General features: G+C 52.2%; 1 protein-coding gene across 1 annotated transcript; it reads left to right on the forward strand.

The window, feature by feature from the left end:
• Positions 1–4,199: 4,199 nt before the first annotated feature.
• On the forward strand, positions 4,200–21,220 carry LOC114860129 (uncharacterized). The gene is made up of 6 exons (XM_055510760.1): positions 4,200–4,219; positions 4,820–5,497; positions 5,650–5,737; positions 9,215–9,435; positions 14,265–17,345; positions 19,386–21,220. The coding sequence occupies exons 2-6, from the start codon at positions 4,912–4,914 to the stop codon at positions 20,321–20,323; spliced, it is 4,914 nt and encodes a 1,637-aa protein (XP_055366735.1). The 5' UTR covers positions 4,200–4,219; positions 4,820–4,911; the 3' UTR covers positions 20,324–21,220.
• Positions 21,221–21,875: the final 655 nt, after the last annotated feature.

Here is a 21,875-nt window from a genome sequence, read left to right on the forward strand (position 1 = left end):
TGCCTCCCTCTGAGGCCTGGCCCACGCTCGGCCACTGGCTTTGTTGGATGTTTATTTGTGTGCAGGACTGAGGCGGTTTCCTGACCTCAGGTCACGGCTCTTTGTAGAATGTGTGATCTGTGATTAGCATCAAGCTGATGGAAGCCGTGCTGATAACATCCCGCCTCATTTCACTGGGCAGCTTCAGCTTCCTCTGTCCACATCCACACACACTGTTAACCAGCGTGCTGCTCACACACCAGGCTTCACATAGGCTGAACACATGACTGCCTTGTAGGTGTCTAGGTTGGTTAATTACCCAAAATGCACTGTGATTCCTGAAATAAAGGCAGTTTCTCTACTATGAAAACATTAGTTTGAGGTAGCTCAGTGGGGAGAGAAGGCTTAGGAAGCACAAGGTCCCACGTTACCAGCCCACCAGCACAGAGTAGTCCTTGAGTAAGACACTAGCGCCCAGGCGCTTGCATGGCAGCCCACTGCTCCCCTGGGGAGGGGTGAAATGCAGAGGACCTGTGATAATGACATTAAAAGACTGAATTCATTCACCTGCTGCAGCTGTTACTCTGCCAGCGTCAGTGAGTGAAACCTGAAACTTTGGGAGCTCTGTCTTTCCTTTAGCTTTACATGAGCGTGTGCCTCCGTGTCAGCTGTTGGTGAATAGTAGATTACTTAGGTGCTGATCATTTTGAATTGGTCCTTTTTTACTGTCAGATCAGTTCAATTTCTATTAATAAAAGGTTTGAGCTCCACATTATTTTGTAAATGCTTCACAAAATACAACTCAAGATTTTCACATTGCTACACAAATTTACCTCCGCTGCAACTTTGTAGCACAAAACTAAAGGTACCACTTTGCTGACTTGAGGTGAGAACTGTTTTCATGCTACAGAATAATTAATGCGCTTTTTTCAGTGGGTTGAAAAAACAGCGTAGGTCCCTGTGCAGCTGTAGGGCATCCTGAATCCCTCCCTCCCCAGCAGAGGACAGGAGCATTATTTGATCATTCTCTTCCCACTCACAAGTGAAAACTGCGTCAGATCACATAAACATGAGCCGTGGAGCCATGAGACATAACCAACACTGTCCCAGAACCGATCGACCACGGTCCCACGATAAGCTATGTGTCAGAAATGTTAAATATTTCGTCTTAATTTTGAATTTTTGAACCATTTTGACTGGCAAGACTGCCCAGTTCACCCTGGTTTGCCTGGCTTTGTCCTTGTTCAGCCTTCTTAATATCCCCAGTCATTGTTGGTTCTCTATTATGTCCTCAAGCTTCATGTCAATATCAGCAGACCGCTCACAAAAGCTCAGTTCTTTGCATCTTTTCTGCGTCTCCCTCGCTGTTTCCTTCCCCCACAATCCTTCTGTGTGACTATTTAGAGTAGGCCCCGGGGACAGGAGGAGGCTGCAGAAAGAAGATGTGTGTCTACACAGTTGTGTACTGTGAAAGCCGAACAGAGCCCACTGCTGGGTGGGGGTGTGGAGGGGTAGTGGTGTTGGTGAGGACAACCCACCGCCCAGCGGCTTATTCACTATGAACACTGCAGCCTAATGAGGCTCCAACCTGCTGTTTTCAGAAGTAGATAGTTTCTATGTGCAGAGGACTTGGTTATTCTCAAACTAGACAGTAAGAAAAGCTTATATCCCTCTGAATCTGCATCTCTTTCAGTTATTGACGCTGTTGGTCTGAACATAGTAGAGCCCCTGAAAACACACCCGGGGTTTGTTTACGTGCCACTGTGGGTATTAGAGTAGGATGATGCCTGGAGGGATTACCTCACCTCGCAGAGCTGGTTGCCCATCATTAGCCTAGAGCTCCGACCCTAATACAGCAAGTGTAAGAACAAAAGCAAGACGATGTTTAGCTGCAGGTCACCGTTACGTAAATGTCCTGTCTGGTGCCAACAGCTGCCGTTTCATTGTTTTTTCTATAGATTTAGGTTCCAAAACAAAAACTGGATTGGACGAGAAACCAGAAGTTACAAAGCAGAAGGAAAGAACCTGCACTCTCCACTACTGTGGACAGTAGGATGGGTTTGAACATGACAGGCCAGCCGTCTGTGTTGTGTGGGTTTGCTGTGTGCTCATGGCTGAGGCTTGTGGGGAATGTGGAGTGGGATGCTGCTTGAACGCTGCAGCCACATGACCTGGAGCCAACAATCTGTATTTACGTGTCTGCTGAGGTGAAGCGCTGAGGCCTCCTACGCCTGTAGAGGGCAGACAGCTGATAGATGGGGGCTTTGGGGATGAATGGATGAATGTTTCACACAGCCTAAAATGAAACGTGTTTTGGACGAGCCTAATGGAGCCGACACAGCCATCTGTCTGGAATCAGCTGCTAGAAATGAGACTCTCCAATCATTTGTCTCAGGTCATTGAATTTGTTCGGGGCCGTGTGTGTGTTGCTGTGTAGCTCTGCTCGTCTTCCACGGTCAGGGTGAGTTGTCCCTTTGCTGGACCTGTGAGGTGATGCACGTGATGCCGGAGCCACATTCTCTTCTGCCTACTGTATAGTAGGTTTATTTACACCAAATTGTAGGAAAGCATTGATTCCCTCTGGCCGTGCTGAAATGGAGAACGTAGCTGAGTAATGTAAACCGCTTTTCAGCAGCCTGTCGAGGTGCCAACGATCCAAAAACCATTTAATCCCCAGCTGCTTTATCGTGGCTGCTCAGTCGTTAAAAGGGAAATCTGGAGTTTAGGCTGAGTGCTCCGTGTTCCTATTGTGTGAAATCACATGAATGTGGAGGAAAGGGTTTCTCAGCAGAATTATCCATAAAGAAGAGGAGCTGCTAATAAACATTTGTAGAAACAGCAGCATTATTACTTTAAGTATCATCAGATAAACTGTGTCTGTAGTAGAAGCTCACCCAGTCAGTTAAAATAACGGCCCCCGTCTAATTAGGTTTAATCAAACCCTGTAATAGGATTAGTGGGTTGAAGATGCTTCAGCTGGGAGTGCAGCATTAATCAGCGAACACACCGGCCCTCAGCTAAGACCAACAGTCACCAGTCAGACCTCCATAGATCAGTCGGTGATGATCAGGAACATAATCGGTTCTGAGAGAGCGGACTGTGCGTCTTCTCTGGCTTGTAACCAGATGATCTTTATGTTCAGCATCGACTGCCGGTCCTCATGACGCAGAGCCGTGACGGAGACTAATCTCACAGATGTTTGCAGACCTGCAGCACACAGAGACCAGATGCTTGGCTCAGCTGTGGGAACACAAGGATGGGAATGGACACGTCTGCAGGTCCTGGGTCACTGCGTGGTCCATTAGCTGGACCTGCTCCGTCCTAGTCTCCACTCCAGCCTGAGGCCTGGGGTTGGAGCTGCCATGTTGGTCGTTGCTAATGACGGAGACATTCATTTCCACTTGTTAGTTTTGTGCTCAAACAATCCTAAAACCCACACGGCAGGTTTAATTATCAGTACCAGGTGTGTCACTGGGGCCAAAAGCCTCTAATTAATATCGGCACCCTGATCTCTGCTCCATGCTGTGACTGCTTACCACATAATTAAACCAACTGGCCTCTGTTTGGAGACCCGCCGGACTTTAAAAACCTCCTGCGGCCGACGGTTCGTCTTCGGCTTCAGGGTGGAGGCCTGTTGCACGGGCCGTGTCTCCACTGTTGGGAAGACACGGGTATTTGCTCCTCCTCTGGTCATGCTCAGCTGCTCTGGACATCTGTGCAATGACAAACAGTAAACAGAGGGGTAGACGGAGAGCGGGGGTGGTGGAGGGCACATCAGGGAGCAGTTGGAAGTGGAGAATGAAAGAAGGCCCTTTGACATGTGCGACTCAGTTTGGAGGATGAGTAAAGGATGAGCAGAGAGGGAAGAAACAGGAAGAGAGCGGGAATTGTTTCCAGGAAGCCAGCGGCATAATGACGATGACTGTCCTGCAGAAATAGGACAGTCGCACACACAGGTTTAGGTCAGTGGAAACTAGGATGACTAGTGATGAAGGCTCTGAAGCCAGTGAGCTCATTCTACATGTCTTCTCTTCCCGTGCTCCTCAGGCCGGACGTCTTCCTCTGGGCCGGCCTCTGCCTTCCATAAACCACCAGCTTCCTGCGACTCCCACCTCTTGTACTTGTAAAAACCATTTCCTGTCTTCCTTCCGTCTGAAAGTAAAGGGACACAGTTTGACAGCTTGTACTGACCGTGTGCTGTGGCTGCTCTCTCTCAGCCTCAGTTGCTCCGTTTGTGTTCGTCAGTCAAACTGTCTTCGGCTTTTTTATTGTTGGTTCCTTGACCCACTTGCGAGTGCATGCCCTCCTCATCCTACACTGCTTTTTATGTCCATGCACAGATTTAGAAGTTAGGCCTGTTATTATTACTGGTGGATTATACATTATATATTTGTGTGTGTGTGGTTTGCGTGCTCAACCCTTTTGCACTCCCATGAGTGAACTACATCAGAAAAGTAGTCTTCCACACTAGTGGTTCTGATGCCATTTGTACCAGGGAAGGAAAGCGGGAGCTGACCCACCTAGCGGCTCCCTCAGCCTTGTAGCGCCACTGTTTTTGCTGCCACTGAAATTAAAGGTTCTGCAGCAGACATCTTGTCCTCCTGCCTCTGCTGAGCTGTCACACTTGCTCAGCTCATCACATTAGAGATGATCTAATTGTTTTTTCTTATGAGCGTGACTGTCCCCTGTGCTTGACTACACTTTAATGCTGATCCTACTCATTGTGCCCAAACAACATGCTCTTTGTTGAATCTTCTGTAGAGACACTGATCTGCTTTTCATGTCTGGTCTTGCTGTTATCTGACCGTCCTCTATATCATCCTATCTCTTTCCATAACAGACCTCGAACGCCTGCCGACTTGTGGCCGTCTTTTGACACTTCAGTCTACTACCACTACCCCGCAGAGACGGACTGCTGCCACTCAAGGGGAGATGAAGCCGGATGGGGTCGCCACAGTGGCACTGGAGCCAATGGAAACACCGGAATCCAATCCTGGAAATGAGGGAGCATCGGCTGTAGGGCAGGAGCAGACTGCCAGTCCAGCTGAGGAGGAGATGCCACAGCAGCCTGTAGCAGAGTCAGGCCAGGGGGGACTCCAGTCACAGCAGGCCAAGGAACCCCCAGCTGCCAAAACCAACCACAAGACTTTAGGAGACAAATCCAAGACAACCAATAAGGCCACAGCCAAGCCCAAACCAAGCCCCGGCAGTACCACCAAGACCACACCCGGCTCGCGTTCCAACACAACCCCGAGCCGGCTCTCAAACGGAGTGTCCAAGCCTCAGAGCAACGGGCTGGCTAAGAAGGGTACACCTGCTCCAGAGAAGAAGAGCACCCCGACCCCGGCCAAAAAACCACCAGCTCCCATCAGCAAAGAGGGCGAGAAGAAGGCCACCGGAGCTGCGACAGCCAGCAACGGTGCAAAGCCTCCGAGCACAACAACAGCCGCCAAGAAGACCCCCTCTGCTACCGGCGTCAAAACCAGCAGCACCGCAGCTGCAGCCAGAAAGCCCCCAGGTTGGTGAAAATGTCAGCGCCGGTAAAGGTCAAGATCAGCGTAGCATGAAGCGATTTCACAGCTGTTGGACATGCATGTGCCCTAAGCAATCTTTATTTACCTCAACATGTCGCTGTGTCACTGTTCTTACTGTTTCATACCCGTCTCTCAGCTCCCAGACCAGCCTCTGCCACTCCCACCAAGCCAGGATCCGCAGCCTCACCCAAGCCAGATAAACCTGCGGCTTCCAAGACAGCCAGGTAGGTGTGACCACGGCCAAGAGCCCAGGCTGCAGCTGCCGCACAGGCAGCTGTTAGAGAGAAATGTACCTTAGTGCAGGGAGCAGTGTCCGTGCCAAGTGACAACAGTTGGTTCAAAGGACTTCAGTTGGCTGCAGGTTCAAAGACGACCCTGTTAAAGAAAAACACCCCGGAGGAGCAGGCACAATGATCCTCCACATACAGGCTCGAAGTAGGCCACCAAGCAGCCGCAGTGGGAACAGGCCTGGGAGCCGCGCTCACAGGCTCCACCAGAACCTTATTAATAAAACAAGCTGCACCAGGGAGGGGCCGGCAACGCTCGTTATGACAGCGTGTGTTTGTCCGCTCACCATGTGCTCCTCACCTGAGTCCCTGTGTGATCATGATCAGATGGAGCCCCTGGGAGTCACAACATCTGAGTAAACCCTCTGTCTTCCTAAGCGTTATGTCATCGTGTCGGCATCTGTGCAGACGCGATACGGCCGATTGTGATGAACTGGTCACAACCAATGCGAGCTGGGAGAAGAAGGAGCCCCTTCATTTGGCTGCAAAGTAAAATGAGAGCACTGATACATCTGCTATTGCATCTATCTACTGCATTTTTACATCATTTAAGACATTGGCTGAAAATACATTACAATTTATGTCTCAATACAATTTAATATAGAACAAATAAAAAGGTATTTATGCTTTCACACGCTAAAGTATGAGGTAAACATATACGGTTAGTGTAGTTTAGCTTAAGAACAGGTTGTCTGGCTCCGTCCAAAAGGAATAAATCCATGTACCAGGGCCCCTGGGTACCAACCAGTCCAGTCGGATGGATCCGGCTCCAGATGGTTACGTAGTTATGAGATCAGTCAGTCGTGAAGGTCCATGACTGTGACTGGGTTTTTCTGTGTGCGTTCAACACACACAAGATTTGTAGTTGCATCTGGTTCTTCAGTGGATTTTACAGTGTTTCAGTTGCCTTCACTGTGGGATGCAGATTCACAGTGAGATGTTGCTCTTTGTTTGCACCAGAATCCATCTGTATAACAAATCTGCCTGACAGATCAGACCCCCGCCCCCGGTATGCGTGCCAACAAGCAGTGGGATTGTAGAGATTACTCAGATTACATCTCATTCAGCTGTTAATGTGCAAACATCTTAAACTGGGGCTTGTTACTAATTGTGATGGACAGCCTGTATAATCTGAACCACTGAGAACATCTACAGCCTCGTTACTCGGCAGGGTTCACCCTGGTTTAGCTGCAGACGAGGAGCAGGAGCGAGTGATGAAAGCAAAACGGACAAAAACACAGTGAAGAGCTGATGGAAATCTGTTTCATGCACACACATAGACACACACACACACACACCCACACACACACACACACACATGCCTAAGACACTGCCTAGTCCTAAACACTGTTGAGTGGAGCCGGTCCAAATGAAAACGAGGTGGCACTGTTGCTGTGTGTTTGTCTTGTCTGTATGAGTCAGTGTGGAGCCTCTCCTGTAAATAGATCAGGGAACTCGACAGACACTTGAACTTCCACTCACGGTTTCAGGCTGCTGTCACACACGCCCCAAACCGGACCTGACAGAGGGTTGGAAGGCGATGGAGGAGATGAGGGGGCACAGGTTGTACTGGGGCTGCGTTGAGGCATCGAGCTCAGCCTCATGTGTGTGGACAGTCGCAGCTCATCACTGCAGGCAGTGGCTGGTTTCTCAGTGGGGCAAAGAAGGGCTTCCTGGACCCGTGGTACGGGCTGCACCAACAGAACACACAGGGGGGGGGTGTGACCCTTAGGAGGTCTGAGCCCTTGTACTGAGCGGACTCTTTGGGGATCAGCTGGCTTCCCATCAGCCTCCTGCGTTCCCACGTTAGTCATGCTGTTTTGCTCGATGACGGTCCCTCAGGGGTGATGCATATTTATTGCAGCGTCTCTAATGATCTCACTGCTGTGATGGTGTGTGTGGTCAGCTCTCCACAATGAAGCAGGCAACATGGGTGTGGTCTGCTGTGGTTCCTACTAGGCAGCGGCTGCACAGGCAAGGTAGGAGGTAGGCGTCGGCCAGAGACTGTGTGTGTGTGCGTGTGTGTGTGTGTGTGTGTGTGTGTGTGTGTGTGTGTGTGTGTGTGTGTGTGTGTGTGTGTGTGTGTGTGCGTGCGTGTGTGCGTGCGTGTGTGTGGGTGTGTGGGTGCGCGCGTGTGTTTGTGTTTGCGTTTGCGTGTGTTTGCGTTTGCGTGTGTGTGCGTGTGTCCATGCGTGTGTCCGGTGGCGCTGTGGGTGTGTGATGGATGTCAGCGTGTGAACACCTGCCTCCCAGGGTGATGCTCCTGCCTCCGCTGCCTTCAGCAGGTGAGGCCGGCCCGTGGTCCCTCAGCAGGTCAGCGGCTGCTGGCGTAGCTGCGGGTCACGCCTCGCTGTTCACACGGCACCGACAGACACCAGTAGTTAGTATCTTTCATTACACGGCTTCATTGTGCTGTGCTGTGCGCTCATCATTTGGTCGTTGTAACAGTTAGCACACGTTCTGAGCCTGTCGGTGGTTTGTACATTGGTGCGGCTGCACAGACACGTATCAGTAACACACCTTTTTAATTCTGAATGATGTGGATCCACTGTCAGCTTGTGTAGGCTCCTCACACGCCACACCCTCATCGCTGCCGCTGGCTTTAATGTTGCTCCATTCAGCAGGTAGAAAGAGCACGCAGCACTTCACCGCCCTGACACAATGAGCACGCAGTCAACAGCGCCGTGCTCCAGCTCAGTGATTTGGAGCAGTTATTTTTGTTCTCCTTCCAGTATAAAAGATTAACGTGGTCCCAACCATCTTCACTCCTCCTATCATTGCCTGTTCTCTTTCTGCCAGGACCATCTCATGTCTTTATTTAGAAACAGGCAGTTAGTGCAGCGTGGACCCGGGAGATCACACACCACAGCCTTGTCAGGACGGACTACATGTAGGTTACGTGACATAGAAGTCGGCTGCTTCGCCGCTACCAACCACTGCCCCGCCCTCGTGGGGATGGGTTCTGGGGACATGGTTGGGCCCAGGGCTATCGGGTCCTGACCCGTCAGGGGCCATGGTGACTCAGCTCCCTGTAGAGAGAGCTGGGCCTGGTGTGACTAAGACTTTAAGTTCTGATGCATGACAAGTTAGTTTAGAGGAACCAATGTTGGGTGGGGGGCAGAAAGGGACCCGTGGCTACAGCAGGGACTTCTTTCTTAATGAGTTGATGCCACGACATCAGATATTTAGGTCAGGCCTCAGTTGCCTCTGGGCTCATTTAGAGCCTTGTTACTTGTTTATCACAGTATAACTAACGAAGGCAGACTTTTGATTCTGGGTCTGCCAGAACCACAGGCTGACCTTTGTTGAGGTTTGCCTCAAGATGGAGATCCTCATCCTATCGAGCATTCTCATCCAGTTGCTGTGTTTCTCTGCGCCTCCCATGTCTGTTAATGTTATCTTTGTCTTGTTCAGCAGGCCTACAACCGGCCTGACGGCGTCTCCTCGTCCCCCTACGGGCTCAGCCCGACCACCTACTGCAACCAAAAGCTCCCCAGCTGGACCTAAAGCTGCCACCACTAAAGCCTCCTCGGCCGGCACCAAGCCCGCCGCCTCCAAAGCCTCCTCCACTACCCCCTCTAGTGGCAAAGCTCCAGCATCACAAGCGTCCAGAAACTCAACCCCTGTGAAGAAAGGTAGGAAATAGTCGGTTGTCTTGTGGAGGGATTTACAGTGGGTACAGAAAGTATTCAGACCCCCTTCAATTTTTCACTCTGTTATATTGCAGCCATTTGCTAAAATCATTTAAGTTCAGTTTTTTTCCCCATTAATGTGCACACAGCACCTCATATTGACACCATTTTAGCAGATTTATTAAAAAAGAAAAACCAAACTCCTAAGTATTCAGCCCCTTTGCTCAGTATTTAGTAGAAGCACCCTTTTGAGCTCATACAGCCAGTCTTTTTGGGAATGATGCCATGGGTTTGGGGATCCTCTGCCATTCCTCCATGCAGGTCCTCTCCAGTTCTGTCTGGTTGGATGGTAAACGTAGGTGGATAGCCATTGTCTTGTCTCTCCAGAGATGCTCAATTGGGTTGAAGTCAGGTCTCTGCTTGGGTCATTATTTTAGCTGTGTGCGTAGGGTCATTGTCTTGTTGGAAGTAAAGCTTCAGACCAGTCTGAGGTCCTGAGCATTCTGGAGAAGGTTTTCGTCCAGGATATTCCTGTACTTGGCCACATTCATCTTTGCCTCAATTGCAACCAGTCGTCCTGTCCCATCCATCCATCCATCCATCCATTTTCATCCGCTTATCCGGGGCCGGGTCGCGGGGGCAGCAGTCTAAGCAGAGAGTTCCAGACTTCCCTCTCCCCGGACACTTCCTCCAGCTCTTCCGGTGGGACCCCAAGACGTTCCCAGGCCAGCCGAGAGACGTAGTCTCTCCAGCGAGTCCTAGGTCTTCCTCGGGGCCTCCTACCGGTGGGACATGCCCGGAACACCTCCCCAGGGAGGCGTCCAGGAGGCATCCGAACTAGATGCCCGAGCCACCTCAGCTGGCTCCTCTCGATGTGGAGGAGCAGCGACTCTACTCCGAGCTCCTCCCGGGTGACAGAGCTCCTCACCTTATCTCTAAGGGAGCGCCCAGCCACCCTGCGGAGGAAGCTCATTTCAGCCGCTTGTATCCGTGACCTTGCCCTTTCGGTCATGACCCAAAGCTCATGACCATAGGTGAGGGTAGGAACGTAGATTGACCGGTAAATTGAGAGCTTTGCCTTTCGGCTCAGCTCCCTCTTCACCACGACGGACCGATACACCGACCGCATTACTGCAGCCGCCGCACCGATCCGTCTGTCAAACTCACGCTCCCTCCTTCCCTCACTCGTGAACAAGACCCCAAGATACTTAAACTCCTCCACTTGAGGCAGGAACTCTTCTCCAACCTGGAGAGAGCAAACCACCTTTTTCCGGTCGAGAACCATGGCCTCAGATTTGGAGGAACTGATTCTCATCCCAGCCGCTTCACACTCAGCTGCAAACCGCACCAGCGCACGCTGGAGGTCCTGGCCTGATGAAGCCAACAGGACAACATCATCTGCAAAAAGCAGAGATGCAATCCTGTGGTCCCCAAACCAGACCCCCTCCGGCCCCTGGCTGCGCCTAGAAATTCTGTCCATAAAAATAATGAACAGAACCGGTGACAAAGGGCAGCCCTGCCGAAGTCCAACATGCACCGGGAACAGGTCTGAGTTATTGCTGGCAATGCGAACCAAGCTCCTGCTCCGGTTGTACAGAGACCGAACAGCCCTTAGCAAAGGGCCCCGGACTCCATACTCCCGGAGCACCCCCCACAGGATGTCATGAGGGACGCGGTCGAATGCCTTCTCCAGATCCACAAAGCACATGTAGACTGGTTGGGCAAACTCCCACAAACCCTCAAGCACCCTGCTGAGGGTATAAAGCTGGTCCAGCGTTCCACGACCAGGCCGAAAACCACATTGTTCCTCCTGTATCCGAGGTTCGACTATCGGCCGAATTCTCCTCTCCAGTACCCTGGCATAGACTTCCCAGGGAGGCTGAGAAGTGTGATCCCCCTATAGTTGGAACACACTCTCCTGTCCCCCTTTTTGTAAAGAGGGACAACCACCCCGGTTGTCCAGTCCAGAGGAACTGTCCCCCTCCTCCACGCGATGCTGCAGAGGCGTGTCACCCAAGACAGCCCCACAACATCCAGAGACTTGAGGTACTCAGGACGGATCTCATCCACCCCCGCTGCTCTGCCACCGAGGAGCTTACTAACTACCTCGGTGACCTCAGCCTGGGTGATGGGCGAGTCCGCCTCTGAGTCCCCTGCCTCTGCTTCCTCAGCAGAAGGCATGTCGGAGGGGTTGAGGAGATCCTCAAAGTACTCCTTCCACCGTCCGATAACATCCCCAGTTGAGGTCAACAGCTCCCCACCTCCACTGAAAACAGAGTTGGTAAAGAACTGCTTCCCCCTCCTGATGCGCCGGACGGTTTGCCAGAATCGCTTTGAGGCCGAGCGATAGTCCTCCTCCATGGCCTCCCCGAGCTCCTCCCAAGCCCGAGTTTTTGCCTCCGCAACGGCACGGGCTGCAGCACGCTTGGCCTGCCGGTACCCATCAGCTGCCTCAGGAGTCCTACAGGTCAACCATACCTGGTAGGACTCCTTCTTCAGCTTGATGGCGTCCCTTACCTCCGGCGTCCACCACCGGGTTCGGGGATTACCACCACGACAGGCACCGGAGACCCTGCGTCCACAGCTCCGAACGGCCGCGTTGACAATGGAGACGGAGAACATGGTCCACTCGGACTCTATGTCTCCCACCTCCCTCGGAATCTGGTCGAAGCTCTCCCGGAGGTGTGAGTTAAAGGTCCGTCTGACAGAGGGTTCAGCCAGGCGTTCCCAACAGACCCTCACAATACGTTTGGGCCTGCCAAGTCGTTCCAGCCTCCTTCTCTGCCAGCGGATCCTACTCACCACCAGGTGGTGATCAGTTGACAGCTCTCAGCCCCTCTCTTCACCCGAGTGTCCAAAACATATGGCCGAAGGTCAGGTGAAACGACTACAAAGTCTATCATCGACCTCCGGCCTAGGGTGTCCTGGTGCCACGTGCACCGATGGACACCCTTATGTTCGAACATGGTGTTAGTTATGGCCAAACTGTGCCTAGCACAGAAGTCCAATAACATAACACCATTCGGGTTCAGATCAGGGAGGCCGTTCCTCCCAATCACGCCTCTCCAGGTATCACTGTCGTTACCTACGTGGGCATTGAAATCTCCCAGAAGAACGATGGGGTCCCCAGTTGGAGCGCTTTCCAACACTCCCTCCAGGGACCCCAAGAAGGCCGGGTACTCTCCACACTGCCATTCGGCCCGTAAGCACAATGACGGTGAGTGACCTATCCCCCACCCGAAGGCGCAGGGAAGCGACCCTCTCGTCCACCGGGGAAAACTCCAACACATGGCGACTAAGCTGGGGAGCTATGAGCAAGCCCACACCAGCCCGCCGCCTCTCACCGCAGGCAACTCCAGAGTAGAAAAGGGTCCAGCCCCTCTCAAGGAGTTGGGTTCCAGAGCCCAGGCTGTGTGTGGAGGTGAGCCCGACTATTTCTAGCCGGTACCCCGACCAGCACGCACCTCCTGCACAAGCTCAGGCTCCTTTCCCCCAGTGACGTGACATTCCATGTCCCAATAACCAGATTGGTTATCCAGGGATTGGGGCGCCCAGGCTCCCGCCTTCGACTGCCGCCCAATCCACTCTGCACCGGCCCCCTACGGTTCCTCCCGCGGATGGTGGGTCCACTTGAGGACGGCCCCACGTCGCTCTTTCGGGCTGTGCCCGGCCGGGCCCCGTGGGAATAGGCCCGGCCACCAGGCGCTCGCATACGAGCCCCAACCCCGGGCCTGGCTCCAGGGTGGGGCCCCGGCTGCGCCATACCGGGCGACGTCTCTGGCCTTGGTGGTTTGTCTTTCATGGGGGGTTGTGAACCGCTCTTAGTCTGGCCCGTCGCCCAGGACCTGTTTGCCTTGGGAGACCCTACCAGGGGCATTTAGCCCCCGACAACATAGCTCCCGGGGTCATTCGGGCACACAAACTCCTCCACCACGGTAAGGCGGCGGTTCAGGGAGGAGTCGTCCTGTCCCTGCAGCTGAAAAACACCCGCACAGCATGATGCTGCCACCACCACGCTTCACTGTTGGGACTCTATTGGACAGGTGATAACCAGTGCCTGGTTTTCTCCACTCCGCATAGAATTAGGGCCAAAAAGTTCTTTCCTGGCCTCATCAGACCACCAAACTTATTTCTTACCATCTTGGAGTCCTTCAGGTGTTTTTTAGCAAATTCCATGTGGGCTTTCATGTGCCTTGCAGGACACTCTGCCATAAAGCCCCAAATGGTGGAGGGCGGCAGTGATGGTTGACTTTCTACAACTTCCTTCCATCTCCCAACTGCATCTCTGGAGATCAGCCTAAGTGATCTTTGGGTTTTTCTTTACCTGTCCCACTAAGGCTCTTCTTCATAGCTCAGTTTGGCCGGACGTCTGGAAGGGTTCTGGTCGTCCCAGATGTCTTCCATTTAAGGATAATGGAGGCCACTGTTCTCTTAGAAACCTTAAGTACAGTATAGATTATAATAGGTGCCTCATTATAATCAAACACAGCTGGACTCAAATGAAGGTGTAGAACCATCTCAAGGATGATCAGAAGAGATGGACAGCACCGGAGTTAAATGTGTCACAGCAAAGGGCCTGAATACTTGTGACTATGTCATATTTCAGTTTTTCTGTCAGTATGTGGTGCTGTGTGTTCATTAACTTAAATGACATGATTACATACAAGTGAAAAATATAAATAATAAATTCTCCGTATGTATGATTGTACTGTCATGGTTAGAAGCATTGTCTGTGAGCAACCAAAGAGCTGGAAAACAACTCAGTCTAAGATGTAATGTCAGGGTTTGGTTCTATAAAAACTAACTCTTTAACATGTTCTCTTTCCCATCAGATGTCACCAAACCAGGCGCCAAAAAGCCGTCAGAGTCTCCCCTCACTCGGCCTCCGTCTACAACAAAGTCTGCGAAGCCTGAGACGCCCAAATCTACTTCAAACGCTGCAGCCAAAAAGCCTCCTGCTAATAAAGCCGCAGACACAAAGACCCCCATCCGCTCCAAAGCACCGGACACTAAGGCCGCTCCTTCCAAGGCTCCGGCATCCAAAACAGCCCCAGCCAAGAAAACCGTTGGCAGCAGCACCCCCACTCCCGTCAAGCGGGCCCCCAAGACTGCAGCAGAACCTGTAAAAGACATCGCTGCCACCGTCGCAGCTGCCGCCGCCATCGCTACTGCTGCCACTGTCATCGCTGGGCTGGAGGAACCAGAACCTGCTGCAGCAGCACCACAGGCAGTCTCAGAGCCCACACCAGAATCAGTGCCTGTACCAGCTATACAGTTGGTGCAGACTCCTGAACCCGTACGAGGATTCACACCTGAACCCGTTTATAAACCCACTCCAGAATCCGTTAGAGAGCCCACGCCTGAACCCGTTTGTGAACCCACTCCAGAACCGGTAAGGGAGCCCACGCCTGAACCCATGCAAAGACTGACCCCGCAACCTGTAAGAGAGACCACACCTGAACCTGTTCGTGAGCCCACTCCAGAACCTGTAAGAGGATTCACACCTGAACCCATTCGTGAACCCACTCCAGAACCCGTAAGAGAGCCCACGCCTGAACCCGTTCGTGAACCCACTCCAGAACCCGTAAGAGAGCCCACGCCTGAACCCATGCAAAGACTGACCCCGGAACCTGTAAGAGAGACCACACCTGAACCCAGGCAAAACTTGACCCCAGAACCTGATCATGAACTAAGTCCTGACCATCTGAAGCAAACCTCTCCAGAACTCCCTGCAGAATCAGTGGAAGCAGACCTGTTCTCCAGTGTTCCCCTGTCAGCCCAGCTAGAACTGTTTAAATTGGACGAGTCTGCTAAAGATTTGGTTTCTCCTTTGGGGACTACTGTCATGTCTCCTCCTTGTTCTCCGCCCTGCCCAGTTTCTCCTGTCAGAGAGCCACAGAGTGACAGAGATACAGAGATGAAGCCTGATCCGTGGGACCAGAACCAGCTCCTGGCCACTTCCCAGCACACTGATCATTTCCTGATGAAGGAGAATAAGGAACACTTTGAGGCACAGGAGACAGGGGAGGAAGAGGATGAGGAAGAGAACCTGTTTTCCTCCTCAGCTCCATCTGCTGCAGCCCATAACCTAATGGCTCAGCCTGACTTGTTGGGAGGTTCTCTGATAGACAAGTTCACCCCCAGGGACCTTTTGTCCCCTCAAGAGGAGGCAGTGGAAAAGGCTGATGAGGAGATCAATGAGGATGACGACGATGATGATGATGATGATGATGATGATGATGATGATGATGATGATGATGGAGATGAGGATGATGAGGAGGAGCAGAGGAGATTGGGCCATCAGCCCTCATCCATCATCACTGACATGAGCATGTCTCAGCCCTCTGAGGAGTTCCAGGTGCGGTCCTCTGGGTTCGGGGGCTCAGCGGGTTGGCCTGGGGACGACCTACTCTCTGGAATGGACTCTGAGGATGTGAGCAGCTGCACGAGCAGTCGGCAGCAGGGGGTCTCGGACCTCAGCAGCACCCAGCACACCGCCATCCTAGAGGGGACTCAGAGCTCAGACGCCCTGATCGACTCCAGCCTCCGTGGCTCTGAGGGAGACGGGAACCTCATGGGTTCTCCTAATGTAGAAACCCTGGCCAATGAGGATGAGGAGGAGGAAGAGGAGCGGGTGGACGATATGGACCTGAGCTCAGAGAGGGTGGAAGAGCATCACATGACGTTCCAGCAGCAGAAACACGAAGAGGAGGAGGATGAAGATGTGGAGATGCACAGTGAAGGAGTGAATGTGGATGAAGATGATTTCAACGAGGACGAGCGTCTAGACGACCTCAGTGGCTCTGTGCCTCCAGCACCTGCGTCCTCCTGGGGTCAGACCAACCCCTTCTGTGACACCTGGGCTCAGCCAGCCTCCCCTAGTCCGGTGTGTGACCACGGCGCAGCCGAGTCTGAAACCCCGACCCAGTCCCCCGCCCAGCCCTGCCTGGACAGCACTGCCCCCTCTTTTACTCTCCAGTCACAGCAGGAGTTCCACACTTCAGCCCCTGAGGAGGTAAACATCCTGCTCCCTCCTCCAGCCGTCGGCGTGTCCCAGACCAGCACGGCTCTGGCCGCCCGCAGCAGCAGCGAGACCAGCACGCCCGAGGAGCTCCGTGATTACGACAGCAGCTCTGGGGTGGAGTCCCGCTCTGAGAAGCAGCACACCCCGGTGCCAGCGTCGGTCCAAGCGGACGTGGATCAGGACCTTGGGATCCACCTGGAGAAAGGGGACGGAGAAGAGGAAGAGGCTGAGACGCTCCCTGCTGACGAGATCCTGGGAACCGGACCCCCAACGGCTCCAGCCTCCGCCCCGTCCTCCCCCTCCACCTCCGGGGACGAGGCCAGCGACACAGAGGGTGAGATGCAGATAAACGACCCGGATGCGCCGATGCCGATGGATAAGACGGCTGGATTTGAAAGTCCTCCTTCCGGCTGTAACATGCCCGCGTTAGAGGAGGACGAGGAGGCGGCGGACGCCCAGGGTGGAGAGGGAGAGGAGGACGGAGGTGGGGTCACTCCTCAGTCCGCTAACTCTGTGGCTTCTTACGGCTTCGACTGCACCACCTCCAACTCCAACGCCCACTCCATGGCCGAGAGCTGCGGAAAGAGCCCCGGGATCTTCTCCCTGGAGAACGAGGAGCAGTTGCCGGAGGAGGCCAAGGATCCGTCTCTCATCAAGGAGCTGACTGTGCCGCCAGCTGCTGCCGCTGCCCAGGCTGAGGAGCGGCTGGGGCTGCCTGTGGACCTGATGCCTCTGGGCCACCCCGCAGACGTCTACCCCAGTCTGGAGGAGCGCCACTGCATGCTGCCGGCGGAGGAGGTGGGTGCGTTGGGGGCCGAGGAGTCTGCGGACGCCAGCCAGCCGCCTTACTACTCCACCATGCGTGATAAGACTGATAGTTTTCTGGCAGGTAACGTATAAGCCCCCACCCGTTACCCTGGAATGCACCTTTACCCTGCACCCCCTCACCTGTTGTTGGTTCTCTCTCCAGTTGGGTTAGACGGCTTAGAAGAAAAAATGGAGGAAAAAGGTTTTAAAAAAGGAACAAATGAGATGGAAAACGAGTGTAGCAATTTTTAAATGAAGCCTCCTCTTTCATACTGTTACGGTTCTGAGTGTATGGCTTAAACTCTTCTGTACAATAGCTACTACCATTTTCTAGTAGAATGTTGTTTTTCAGTAACACTGCTTCTTCTGGAACAGGCTGAGCTTTTAAACCTTAAATGAATGGAACAGACTCAGTGTGTATTTATCCTACTGTTTTTACCGAACAAATGTCAGTTTTGTTTTTTTTTTGTATTTGCTCATTTGTTGTTTTGGTTTTTCATTTGAGACCCGGTCCTCCCTGACCCTGTGTACACACGCTTCATGTTCAGCAGCAACACAGCAATAGTCACACGCTTCCTTTCAGAGTTTGTGTTGTTGTTTTCAGACTTTTGGCTGTCAAAATGAAGGCTAGATATTAACGAGCTTCAGTAGGTATGAGGGGTCTTAGATTGCAGTTGGTGGAGTTTTTACTGTGTGCTTCAAGAGGTTCTGCGCTCTCTGCATAGGCTCCTAAGGTTCTTGTGTAACGTGCAGTCTGTGAGCTTCAGGCCTCAGTTAGCTGATCGTTTGTTAACCAGACCATTCCCTGGGTCCACGTCACTGGGCGCTTGGGTGACTATTTCAACAGTATATTGCATGTTTAACTAACAAGACTGTACTACCTTGAAGTTGGAACAGTTCTACACTAGACGTGTTCATGAATGAATGGTTCACACTAGGTTATCCTTCAAAATTCCATTAAAACATCATTGCAAGGCCTTTTGTTCCTGTTTCTTCTTTCCCCTGTGGATCCAGCATGTCTGAACCGTCACAGATGCCGTTTGTCCGGCCCAGCTTGTGCCTCTCCTGTGTTAGTCAGCATTGAGCATCTGGACGGAGTCGGATCAGTCTAAAAGGTTTTAACCCAAAGCAGCAAATTCATACCACGCTTTTATTTACTGACGCCAGAGGAAAACTGCTGCCTTGTAAAAATCTCTTTTCTATCTACAGTCTACTACTTTGGTAAATCTGATGATGAGACCCGCAACATAAAAGCACACATGGTAAATAAATGACCTCCGATTATCATCATCTTCTAGAGAAATGGGTTAAAATGAGTGGAAGAGTCCATGCGGACTCATGATGCACCTTCAGAACCGAGGTGTGTGTTGTCCAAACGGACTCGTTTGATGGTAACCCATGAGAGCCACAGCTGGGACGCGTACGCGGCAGCTCCTGTTCTCCTCCACGGGGAACAGGAAGCCACCTCCTCGTACAGTGGTGTGGTTTAAAGTGGAATTTTGGTTGAGATCAAGCAGGTCCGAAAGGTTTCCCGGCGCACAGTTCTCCGGCATGGTTCTCCAGCAAAACCAAACCACTCAGGCTCAAAGGTGAAACCTGTTCAGGTTTAACAGGAGTTTAGCTTGAACGCACCGTGAGCGTCAGGCTGGAGTCCAAACTCGTTTTCCCCGTCCTGCTTGTTTCTTCCGACCTTCTTCATGCTCATCCAAACTCTCCAGATGCCTCGCGCTCCCCCAACACAAACACACACACACACACACACACCTGTACCAGGCCACATGTTTTCAACAAAAGGAATCAGCTGCTGTAAATGAAGCCACGTGCAACGAGTCCGGTCTGTGTCCCCTGTTCGTGTCTCTGTCTAACGGCTGGTGTCTGTGCTGCTTTCGTTTGATTAAAGAAAAGTCAACTTCAGAGAGAAAACACCTTCCAGTCACCCCATGAGTGTCTCTTGGTTCTGTTAGTGTGATGGCTGTGACCTTATTTTGGGGGACCCGTTTTTTTGCATCCCACCTTCGCCCTCTTGTCAGAACTCTCCTGAACCCGCCCTTGTTGTCCAACCAGTTCTGTTTGATGCATGCGTCTGTGATCGGTGCTCGAAGTGATGTTGACTGTCTCACAGGAGAGTTGAAGAACAAAGCGGATGAAGGACTCAAGCTGCAAACACGCTCGCAGGAAGACAACCAGAACCAGAACCACACAGTTCCTATAGCCAATGGCCACTACTTGGCCATGGTGCCAGGCAATAGGAGGCCCATCGACCCGAACCTTGCGGCACATTTTGCCAACATCGCTCCCCCTCCACCTCTGCTGGACGGTCGGCCCGGTGGAGAGCAGCTGAGGAGGCTGGAGCAGCACCAGGAGAACCTGCTGGAGATGCAGCACCGCCAGGAGCAGGAGCGGCAGAAGAGGCAGTGGCTGGAGGAGGAGCGGCTGAGGCTGGAGCAGCAGAAGCAGCTGGAGAGGCAGCGCAGGGAGCTCCTCCAGCTGCAGCTGCAGCAGCAGCAGCAGGAGCACCGGCACCGCAGGCAGGTTCTGCAGTGGCAGCTGGAGCTGGAGCAGCAGTACCGGATGCAGCAGAAGCAGATCCAGCAGCAGCAGCAGCTGAGGAGGAGCCCAACAGGGGTCATGCTCTCCCCATCCTCAGGGCTCTGCACCATCTACGAGGCCATGGAGACCAGCGACGAGGAGGACGAGGCCCGGGGGGAGCAGAACCGGAACGTGCAGGTGGTGGGGAGGAGGCTGGTGTCGGCCCAGAGGCAGCTGCACCCGGTGCCAACGCAGGAGCTGGCGTGGAACAAGAAGGTGGACATGGTGCAGCAGCTCATCAACCAGACCCTGATGCTGTCTGGAGACGGGCGCTGCCCCCCCCTGCTCCTCCTCCCCGTCGGGTCGGGCGGCACCCTCAGCCCCCTGGAGAGCAGCACGTGGCCCCATCTTCTGCCACAGTTCAGGCCTCCTGACGCCACGGTCACCTCCGTCAGCAGCTTCTCCCCCGACGGCCGGGGCGGCGCCCCGCCCGGAGACTGGACCGTGGTGGAGGTGGAGACCCAGCACTGAGCGGCACCTCCACCTACGGGTGGACAGGCTAAGCCAACACTCTAAATGTCCCATCACGCTGTTCCTTTAACATTCTGCAGATCTGTGTCTGTATTTAGCCTGTAAATTATTAAACGTCGCGTTGTGTCTGAACCTGCACAAACTGCAACAACAGATAATATCATGATCATGAACAGAACCCAGGAAGGCCCTGCTCCGTCCAGAACCTGGTGCTCTGAGGTGGACCGGTCCCGGGTCCTTCTTCATCTGCTCCCCTGTGTTAGTAAAGGTAAGTGTTTGATCAGGCGATAGAGGAGCCACACAGTGACACAGCCATCAGAACGGTCATGTCCTGGGTACAGCAACACTATTTACTTCACTAGTGACTTCTGTCGCCTGCTCTGTCTGGTTACTGACAGCATCCTACGTCAGTCACTGTGATGTGTAACATGTGTGGTGAGACGTTGCCACCTGTTGGCTGCATGAAAACTCCTCACTGTCAGTATTTATGTAGACAATACATGTTGTCATCTGTTCCTTTAGATTTGTGTACTGATGAAATGAACATGTGTTAACCCTATGCGTCCTAAATGCACATATTTATGATATTTGAAGCAGCACATACAGAATCTACTTTTCTAAATCATTTCTACAAAGTTAGTCAGCACCTACAGTATATGAGCCAGTACTAATGCATGAGAGGAGCTGTAGGTGTTTCAGTGTTGTTCTGGTCCCATCATAGGAATATTGTGATATATGTGAGTCTGCAGTTGATACAACAAAAATATTACTCAGTCATAAGTGTTTATATTTGATATGTCTTTGTTATCTTTTGTATTGTGGAAATGTTGTTGTTGTTGTTGTTGTTGTGCAAGTTGCCAAATTGTCTGAATATCAAATAAAGTGGCTTGAAACCTGTTTTGTGGGTGATTTGTTGTTAGACTGTGTCTGACTGCATCCATCTTAAAAGGAGGAAGAACCAGAGAGAGGGTGACGGAACCAGCATTTGGAGAAAAGACGCACAAACAGGACCAGACCAGAAACACACACAGCAGCACCATCACCAGGCAAACAGTCCTCCACCTGCTGCATCACAGGCGTGAGTGCTCTCAACCGAAACACGTGGCTGTGATGACGCAGCTGACACTTCAGAAGGGCATCAACAGGTTTCAGGTGGAAGCAGCAGGTTCGCTATACTGCGGCATCACGGCAGGAAGTGGCAATCCTTCAAAATAAAGGATCATGCAAGTTAATTCAAATAAGGACAGTCTAAATTCAAAACTGGTCGGAGTTTTGTGTGTGTTACTGTATTATTTGATGTTCTCTGCATGGGACGGAGTTCTAATCAAGTTGTTCAATGAGTCGGTTATTACTATATGCAGGAATATAGATATGTTATTTATTTGAACTACTTACAAGCACTAATAATGTTACGTAAGTATGTTGGTTATGGCTAACTTGTTATCAAATGTAATTTATTTAACTGTCTTAGCTATCGGGACTTAGCTTGAGTGGTATGAGTCTGATGACTATCTTCTTCTAGCTGACATCTTTCTTTTCTTTTAAACTAATT

Source organism: Betta splendens, chromosome 8 (genome assembly GCF_900634795.4).
Source record: "Betta splendens chromosome 8, fBetSpl5.4, whole genome shotgun sequence".
Lineage (NCBI taxonomy): Eukaryota > Metazoa > Chordata > Actinopteri > Anabantiformes > Osphronemidae > Betta > Betta splendens.